The sequence below is a fragment of the Chaetura pelagica genome, unplaced genomic scaffold (genome assembly GCF_000747805.2).
Source record: "Chaetura pelagica isolate M959 unplaced genomic scaffold, ChaPel_1.0 scaffold463, whole genome shotgun sequence".
Taxonomy (NCBI): domain Eukaryota; kingdom Metazoa; phylum Chordata; class Aves; order Apodiformes; family Apodidae; genus Chaetura; species Chaetura pelagica.
The window spans coordinates 208,320-217,493 of record NW_009952816.1 but is presented as its reverse complement, the minus strand read 5'-3'; the positions used below and the strand labels follow the sequence as shown (position 1 = coordinate 217,493).

At 54.2% G+C, this 9,174-nt stretch overlaps 2 protein-coding genes across 2 annotated transcripts in view; one reads left to right on the top strand and one right to left on the bottom strand.

Annotated features, from left to right (window-relative positions):
• TMEM221 (transmembrane protein 221) overlaps positions 1 to 1,741 on the top strand; it is a 14,855-nt gene extending 13,114 nt beyond the window's left edge. Inside the window, exons 2-4 of the mRNA XM_009995082.1 lie at positions 932 to 1,017; positions 1,224 to 1,528; positions 1,586 to 1,741. Coding sequence (XP_009993384.1) covers positions 932 to 1,017; positions 1,224 to 1,528; positions 1,586 to 1,741 — 547 coding nt within the window. The remainder of the gene's footprint in view (positions 1 to 931; positions 1,018 to 1,223; positions 1,529 to 1,585) is intronic.
• A 1,434-nt stretch (positions 1,742 to 3,175) lies between these two features.
• MEF2BNB (MEF2B neighbor) overlaps positions 3,176 to 9,174 on the bottom strand; it is a 9,456-nt gene continuing 3,457 nt past the window's right edge. The window contains exons 5-7 of the mRNA XM_009995081.1: positions 5,097 to 5,161; positions 4,251 to 4,358; positions 3,176 to 3,218 (exon numbers count right to left, since the gene is read on the bottom strand). Coding sequence (XP_009993383.1) covers positions 3,176 to 3,218; positions 4,251 to 4,358; positions 5,097 to 5,161 — 216 coding nt within the window. The remainder of the gene's footprint in view (positions 3,219 to 4,250; positions 4,359 to 5,096; positions 5,162 to 9,174) is intronic.

Below are 9,174 nucleotides of genomic sequence, written 5' to 3'. Positions count from 1 at the left end.
GTCCTGCCGGGAGGAGGGTGGTGCTGCTGCCCCTTCTAAGGTGGGATGCATTCCCAACCAGCTCCTCGGGGTTTTGGGAGGTGGGACCAGCGAGGTCTCCTGCACCCCGAGTTGTTTCAGGGGACTCTGGATCCTCAGCATCACGGTCCTGCTGGCACCTCTCAAAGCAATGAGGTTTCCAACCCCTGGAGTTGCCTGGCACCCACCTGCCCACCTCCCCACGGAGCTGCTGCCCCTAACGACCCCTCTCCCAATTAGCAGAGGCATCCTCTGGTGACAGCAGCCTCCAAAGCCCAGCCAGGACTGAGGTTTGCCAGGTCAATCCAGCTCCAAAGAGGCCCAAGCAGAGCTGTCAGGGGCTGGGTGGAGAGCCTGCAGGGTGGGAAACAAAGGCCCTGCTGGAAAGGAGCTGGTCTTTTCATGTGTTTTAAGGACAATTCAAGTGCCAAGCCACTTCCAGACAAAAGCCTTGCAATCCGAGCTGAGCACAGAAATCCAATCCCAAGGGTGAGGAGAGAACCTGGCCTTGCTTCATCCCTGCAGGGGCAGATGGGCTCCACACACCTCAGATTTGCTCCTTACTCTTCAGGGTTTGCTGAACAGGGGAAAATCACCTGCAAAAAAACCTCCAGCCATTTCTCTCTCTCTCCTGAGCACCTGCCCCCATTTTTTTTTTACTCAAAACAGGCAGGAAAAGTTCAAAATTTCAAGTGTTCTCCCAATCTTCTGTCCCAGAGTGACAATAAGGCAGCCCAGAGCTGTGCAAAACCTGGAGGAAAACCCAGTTCAGAGGAGGTCCTGGGCTTGTGACCAGGCTCTCCACTTCTTCTCCATGCAAAACCCTTCCAGTTTCTCAGCCCAGGCCAGAGTGTTTTTCCTGTGCTGAGAGCAGGAGACTCACAGCCCTGTCCTTTCCTCCCCCTTCCTGCAGGGCTGACTGGTTCCTCCTGGACAGCTGGAGGGTCCGTCACGCTGCCATCGGCCTCTTCTGCTGTGGGGTCTCCATCTACCTGACAGGTAAGTGCTCAGGTCCCACCAGCACAGCCTAGCAGGGACCTTCTGGCCTGCTGAGTTTCTACTCCAGCACCGGGTTTGTTTTGCAAATGGCTTTGCTGGGGGGGACGTTGTGTTCTGGGTGAGCAGCAGGGCCTGAAGGCCACAGGTTCAGCTGCTTCAGTCCTCCTGGTCCCTCAAGGTGTTCTGCCCTCACCTTTTCCTTCCAGCTCTTGCCATCTACATGCTGCTGCTGTTCGAGCTGGAGGCTGGCATCGCCAGTGCCTGCATCCTCTCCTCGGGTGTCATTGTCCTGCTGATCACGGTGACCCACGCCCTGCTCAGGGCTTCCCAGCTCTCCCACCGGCACCGCCCCGAGGTTTCTCACACGCTGTACGAGAACGACTCAGCCCAACACGGCGACTCCCCCGGCAGCCGCATGAACAACAGGAACGCGGCCCCTCCCCGCCCTGAGATCCCCCGGGAATTTTCTTTCCCTCCTTTCCTGGAGCGTAAATCCCAGCTGGGCTCTCCAGCCAGCAGCAACCTCACCTCCTCGGGCAGCCCTGGGCCTCGCTCCCATTTTTTTTAGGAATGTTCCCACCTGGTGCGTACACCCCGGACGCTGTCGGCAGAGCCGGGGCTGCTGCAGGCACAGGGGAAGCCCTGGAGTGGGATCACCCAGGAGATGAGGAACGTGCTGTCCCGAAAGCCTGGAGCCTCAGGCAAGGACTCCACCCTGGTGTGAATGGAAGTGGGACCTTCTCTGGTCCCAGGGGAGCTGCAGGCAGCCAGGGCCAAGATTTGCATGTCTGATTAGAGCTTAATATGGGTCCTGTCTCAGCTGGGCAGGGGGTGGCTCTTCCACCCTCACCCCCCTACCCGGGGGTCTGGGCAGCTCCTGCCTGATGCTCTTTGCTGCTTCTACTGAGATGCCACCTCCACTCAAAGCCACCTGCCCTGAGCCCCCAGCCCCTCCTGCTGGGGGACACTGCTGATACCACAAACAAGGACCACAACATGACCCAGGCAGGACCCCCATGGCTGCTCCAACCCCAGCAAAGGAGGAGGAACACACGGGTGAGAAGCAGTGAGTGGACCTTGCCCACAAACAGACCTCTGCTCCTTGTCCAGCAGATGCCAGCTGGTTTCCCTGGCTGCCCCTGCCTCCTCCATCCCCAGGAGCCAGAGTCACACCGAGATGGTTCATCCCACCCAGAGCAGAGCTTCAGAAACCTAGGGAGGCTATGGAGGAGCAAAAAGTGAGATGGAGACAGAGGAAACCTCCTGAGAGCAGGACAATTTCTATGGGAACTGAGTCCAGCACTGCTCTGATCCCTGCATCCTTGGTAAATTCTCCAGCAGAACAAAACTGCTGGTTCCAGGGAATATCAAGGTTGGAGCTGCCCCCTTTCAAGCAACCTCCAGAGCTGTGCATGCAGCTCTGCTTCCCACTGCTTGACAGGGGATAGAGAAAGTCCTTTTTTGGTTGTTTTTTTGAAGGCCAGGACAGTTTCCTTTCTTCCCTTGAAAGGCTCCAGCTCCACCAGTCTTTGTTTTGCTCCTTTGAAACACGTAGAGCCAACAGGCTCCAGGACCCCCCAGCCTGACTGAGCAGCAGGGGAAGGTTTTAGACAGAACTTTCTTGTTTTCCTTTCTTTTTTTTTTTTTCCTTTTTATTATTGTTCTCATTGAAACCAAATTCATCAACTCCCTGGCACCCAGATGAAAACCCCTCCTTGCAGAATGGCCCCCTGCACAAAGCTGGAGTGTGCCCACGTTACGTCTCTACCCAACCATCCACAAAACACTGAAAGCAAGACCTAGTTTTGGGTTGGTTTGTTGTTTGTTTTCTGAGATATTTGTGGCCAAGAGGTAGAGAGAAGAAATGCCTCATAGCAGCCTGCCATGGAGAAGGACAGATGCAGATCCACCCCCTTTCCCTTGTGAAAAGTGTTGTGGAAAGGGACACAAGTGCTCCCCAAAGCATCCCCCAAAGGCAGTCCTGACCCCAGGATTTGCCTGCCCAGGTGCAGCACCTTGTTCCCTGGAGCAGGGAGGCAGGCAGAGGCCTCTGGGCAGCTTCACAGATGGAGCAGGTGGTTTCTCACTCCTCCATGTGGTCAGAGAAGATAGAAGTGGGCTGGAGATGGTGGCAGAGGATGGGCAGTCTTGTGTGGGATCAAGAACTGGTTGGAGGATTCTTGGCTTGTGGGGCAACAGTGCTGTAGAAAGAGAGAGTGAGTCAGGTCTGGCAAGGACAGTGGCAGACATGAAATTGTGAAGAAGCAGGGGCTCCCTCCAACAAAAACTCACTGCCTGCTGCAGGAGAGCAGCTTGGACAAGCACAGGTTCCAAGCACACCTTCCAGTGTGCTCTGCAGAGCAGCCCCAGGGGTGTCAGGACAGCAGTCTGCACAGCCCCACAGCACCCACTAAAACCCCTGTGGGCTGCAGAGTGTGACCCTGCCATGAGGAGAACTGGGCAAGTACAGGCCCTGAGCCAGAAGGGGTAAGGGAGGGACACCCTGCAGGGACAGGGGCTCTGGTGGCTGTGCTGGTTCTATCAGGGGATTTTCTCACTCCTTCCCAGTCAGACTCCAACACCAACACTGCACCAACAAACACCCCAGACTCAGACAAGCTGCTGGGAGGTATTTCAGTAGCTGTAGTTCAACTGCAAGCAGAAAAATACATCCATGTTCTGATACCACTTATCTCTGTGGGACTCTGCCTGAAAAGAGCCACACAGGTGACAGGGAACAGAAAAATCACTAGGAAGAAAACTGGTTCTGTCCTGGCTCAAACCAGGACAAGCACCAAGCACAGCCTCCCCCCTGCTCCATCTTGGTAGCCCCACTTCATTCCAAACACCTTGGCCACAACAAAGGTTTAATGTTTAAAACATCCCTTTTGAAATATGGAAATAGAATCATAGAATCCTAGAACTATTCAGGTTGGAAAAGCCCCTTGGGAATCACTGAGTCCAACCATCATCCCTGCTCTACAAAGTTCTCCCCTAAACCCTAAACCAGATCTACCAACACCACATGAAATAAATTACCTTCCAGTTACCCTTTTGTAAACAAGATTATTTGCTTCTCAGCAAACCAACCCAGAGGATCACAGGGAGGCAAGGAGCAATGTTCTTTCAAATAACAGCCTGGAATTGTGTTATGGGAGATCTGCTTGGCATATGACATCATCCTGAGAGCCAGGAGGGTCACCCAGACACACAGTGTCCCCTCCCCTTGCTACCTGCGGCCCTGAGCAGCATTCAGCTGGTCCTTGATGGCAATGGCCTGTCTGAGCAGGTTGTCAATGCTCCTGAAGTACACACTGCTGTCTGTCATGTTCTTGATGGCACTGGAAGAAGGGAAGAGGAGGGTGGAGGGAGAGGGGTCAATATTTTCAGAGGCATCGTGGGTTCCGAGCACACAGCAGAGGGGATTGTGAGGAAGAAACCTCAGGTTCATAGCAGGGAGGAGAATCACAGAGTGGTTTTGGTTGGAAAAGACCTTGGAGATAATCGTTGAGTCCAACCATGAGGTGGAGTCTGCTGAGCCAGGTGCTCAGCCAGACCTGCTGCCCTGCATCCCTGGCACGTGGCACCTCCCTGCTGGCTGGATCCACTGCAGGACCAGCAGCTCTGCCCCACACATGGAGCAGTTCAGAGCACTGCCTGCCTCCCACCCCCCTGCCTTGCTCCCCCCATGGCCCACACCAGGGGGGCAGCAGGGAAGCCCCTCTGCTTTGGTTTCAGACTAGAGATTTGGGAGAAATCCTTCACTGAAGGCAGGGTGAGGCACTGGGACAGGCTCTGCCCAGGGAGGTGCTGGAGTCACCATCCCTGGAGGGATTCAAAATAAGATGTGGCACTTCAGGGCATGTTCCAGTGGGCTTGGTGGGGTTGTTTTATTGTGGGTTGTGTGGTGTTGTTGGCTTTGTGGGGTGGGTGGTTCTGGTTTTCTGTGGTGGTTTGGGTTTGTTTTTTCCTCCTGGGTGGATGGTTGGACTTGGGGATCTTGGAGCTCTTTCCCAACTGTGACAACTCTGTGATTCTGCTGCTACAAAACCTCCCCCTGCAAACACCCCCCCTTGTACCTGCAGGCATATTCCACTGTGTAGATGGCTCCTTGGCTTTGCTCCTCCCAGTTCTGCATGTCGGACTGAAAGAGAAGAGGAGGTGGCACCATGAGGTGTGTGCTGGGCAGACACAGCCCACAGCAACGTGTCCCACCAGCCCTGCCCAAGCACGGGCTCTTCCCACTGGGAGCTGCACTGAGATGGGCAGCCTGTCTCCAGGCACCAGGCACTAGCAACTAAAAGAAACATTCCTTGTGCCTATTTCTGGCAGGGCTAGTAGTTCAGGCCAACACTTTGGATATGCTGGCAAGATTCCCCTTGGTTTTAGATGTTTTAGCCCATGAGCAACAAGCCACGGACCTAAGCACAACAGAGAAGGATGTCTGGGAATACTGGGATGTCCCAGGGTGTCTGGCCCAGCAGGATCTGACCTGACACAGCTCCTGCAGAGTCCTGTGCTTAGTCACAGGATCACAGAATGGTTTGGGTTGGAATGGACCTTAAAGATCATCAGTCCTTCACACAAAAGCAGGGAATTTTATTTCACAGCACAGGAAGTGCTGGATCTGCCACTGATCAAAGTTGCACAGCCACAGTTGTCCCTGTCCTCCAGTCTCCTCTGAAACTCCAGGGGATGGTCCCCAGCAGCCACCAGCACCTTGGAAGGAGCCCTGTGAACCTCACCCCAAGGCAGGCAGCTCTGCCACAGGCCAGAACTGTACCAAGGGAAGGGAAAGCCAAACAAACATCCCAATCCCAATAGAATTCAGGGATGTAGCTCAACAGGAAACTGCTTCAAAAGCCCTTCAGTAGTTTGGGTGCTCTTTAAAATCTGTTCTCCTGGGAGCTAATTCTCCAGCCTATTCTGCTGCATCTTGCTACAAGGCAGAGGAGATCCAAGGGCTCTTTCTGTGGGTGCAGGAGGTTGGGCAGGAGCTTGAACTGCATCCAGAATCCCTTCTGCTGTTCAAAGCCTGCCCTGCATCAGGACACTTGACCACAGAGCTTTAAACTACAAGAGAAACAGGCCCCTACATGCCATGCTCCAGCATCCTTCCCCCAGGACTCACAGCCCCATGGAGACCACACTCCTCCCTGAGCCCAATCCCAGCTCATGCAGCTGCATCCCTGGCTAAGACACTTTTTCCTCAGAGGAGGCTGCAAAAAAGGTGCAGAAACTTCCCTGCAGTTCCTCACCCTGTGCTGCCCAGGAGGTGCCAGAACAACCACTCAGACCCTGACATCACAGCCTGTGGTCCTGCCCTTCCTGAGCACCAGTATTTTAAGCATTTCCCAGTATCAGAGCCAGTGGTGTCCATTCCCAGCATCCCCACCAATTCCTGGGATTCTCACATCCTGTATTAGGGACAAGAGCCTTTCCCTAGAACTCCTCACTTCTAAATCTTTCCATCCTAAATTCCCAGGACATGTCCTTGGCTGCAGTTTAAGAACCAAAGCCAGCTCTTAACACCCAGCAGCACTAATGATTTTCCTGCTGCTTGGAAATAAATTAACCAGAGAGATCCAAGTTCTCCCAAGACCAGAGGAAATCAAGACAGGCTGCTCTGTGAGGAGTGGGGCTGAGCAGCCAGGGCCTCACATCCTCCTCTTATCTGGGAGGTGGGAAATCTGCTCAGAGGGTTTGAGAGGGTGAGGAAGATGGGATGAAAATGGCTGGTTTAACAAATCCCAGAAAGCTGCTTGTTGGCCAGGCACAGAGGTGACCTTCTCCTTGCAGAAACCTTTCTCCCAGCACCCCCCAAACTGCTCCCATTTCTTTTCCTGGGTTTAATCCCCCTTGGAATTTCAGAGGCTGTGTCTCAGGAGAACTCAGCCAGCCAGGGATGAAGTTGCTGCACAGCTGAAGGAAAGCTGGAAATCACCAATAAATCCCATTTCCTTTCTGCATCACCTACATCCCGGGACTAAATGACCTGAGAATGGATCCACACAGAACATTCCTTTTTCCTCTGGACTGGAGAATTAAATCCACCTCACTCCAATGCCTCTGCTGTGATTTAGATCAAACCTGGCAGGGTTTTCACGGTGCACAGCCCTGATGACACCCCCTGCTGACACCTCCTGTTCCCCTGCTGAGCCACGGAGCCAATGGGCTCTGGCAGAGCAACCTGGACCATCCATCCCCACCAATCATGGAATGGTTTGGGTTGCAAGTGACCTCAAAGATCATCCAGTCCAACCCCCCTGCATGGGCAGGGGCACCTCCCACCAGCCCAGGCTGCTCCAAGCCCCATCCAACCTGCCCTTCAACACTGCCAGGGATGGGGCAGCCACAGCTTCCCTGGGCAACCTGGGCCAGGCTCTCACCACCCTCACACTCAAGAATTTCCTCCTCATGTCTCACCTCAATCTCCCCTCTTCCAGTTTTAATCCCCCTTGTCCTCTCCACACTCTGCTGTGCCCACAGCCCTGGCAGAGCCCCAGGTGTCTCCCTCTCTCCTGGGGTTTGGCTGCCTGGGCTCAAGGGCTTGACAGGCCCATTCTGTTTGCTGCAAGGCCTGAAACTGGGATAAAAGGAGAGTGGGATTGAGGACATGGGAGAAAACCTGTCATGAGGCTGTTACTGGCAGCAGAGTCATGACACTGGCCTACCTGAGTTAGGTTGAACCCTCCCAGTTTCTGCCAGGGACTGGTTACCAGCAGGGAGATCCCAAACACGATCCTGCAGCCTTGGAAAAAAGAACTCAGGAGCTGACAAGGCTGGAGAAGTCCCAAGAGGCAGCAGCTCTGGATCTGCTGTTCCAGCTGCCACAAAGAATTCTCTTCCCATTCTCCTCCCACCTCTTGCTAGGTCAGCACACCAGGAAGCAGGAGAGCAGCTGGGAAGCTGGAATGCTGCAAGGCTGAACGTGAAGCAACCTGGTGCCTGTGACAGCTCTGGTGACACGGGGGGGCCTGGGGTCCTTGTGTTTGCTGCTGGTGCCCAGGGGCCAGCACCACCTCCCTTCCCACAGGGAGAAAGTGGAAAACAGGGGGAATTTTGGCTACAAAAGAGAACTCCAGAGGTCTTGCCTGGCATAAACCCAGATGCTCAACAATATGCTCCATGCCCAGTGCCTTCCCTTGGCTGTCACTTCCACGAGAGCCTCTGCTCTGCCCCTCACCCCCGGGATGGGAACCAACCTCTTCCCCCTGCATGACTTGTCAGACAATTTGCTCCATTTCCTTTTGTTCCAGACACGTTCCCTGAAATTGGGATCTCTCTTGATTAAATGGAAGCAACTGACAGCCCTGGAATAATATTCCAAACCTGTCTCACCTGCATCAGCATGTGCTGCACACCCATGTACATCTCTATACACCCACCCCTGCACACAGACACGTATGGGAAACCTTAATAAATAATTGAATAATAAAGTGTCACAATCCAGGTTAATTTGGGAAGCAGGGCTGTAAAGCAAAGGTGAAAAATGGGGCCTGACAGCACATTAGCATAGCCATGAGGCAGTAATCTATTCATGAGACATCACTCCTAATGAATCATGACTGGCAGAAGAGGGAGAAGGACAAGGAGGCTGGTGCTAACGTGTGCTGGGGAGGAAAGCAGGAACACAGCTGGGAGATGCAATTCATTATCCTGCTTTGCCTCTTTGCACTTGTTTCCTCACACTCCCCCCCCTTTCCCTCCTTCTCACCCTCACCCTGGTTTTATGGAGGAAAAAACTAATCTCCTGGTGCAGGGAGGGGGAATAAGATTTAACACCTCCCTCCTCCCCACACAAGGCAAACTACTCCTATTTCTTTGTCTCCACACACAAGTCCAGCCATGCGAGCACAGGGCTGGGCCCTCAAGGTTTTTCCCCATGGATCATTCTCAAGGATCCCCTCGTTCCCTCTGGTTCAACAACCCGGGCTCCCCCAGCCCCTCACACCCCCGGGGCTGATCCTCCCTCCTGCTCCCCCCTCATCCCAGGGAGATGAATCAATGATCGTGTTCCAAGTGAGGGAAAGAACTTGTGTGGCAGGTCCAGAGCCCAGGGAGGGGCAGGACTCACCTTGTGCTGTGCCAGCTCTGGCAGGGACCTCCTGACATGCTCCTGCAGCCGGTACAGAGCCACGGAGGGCTCCTTGGCCC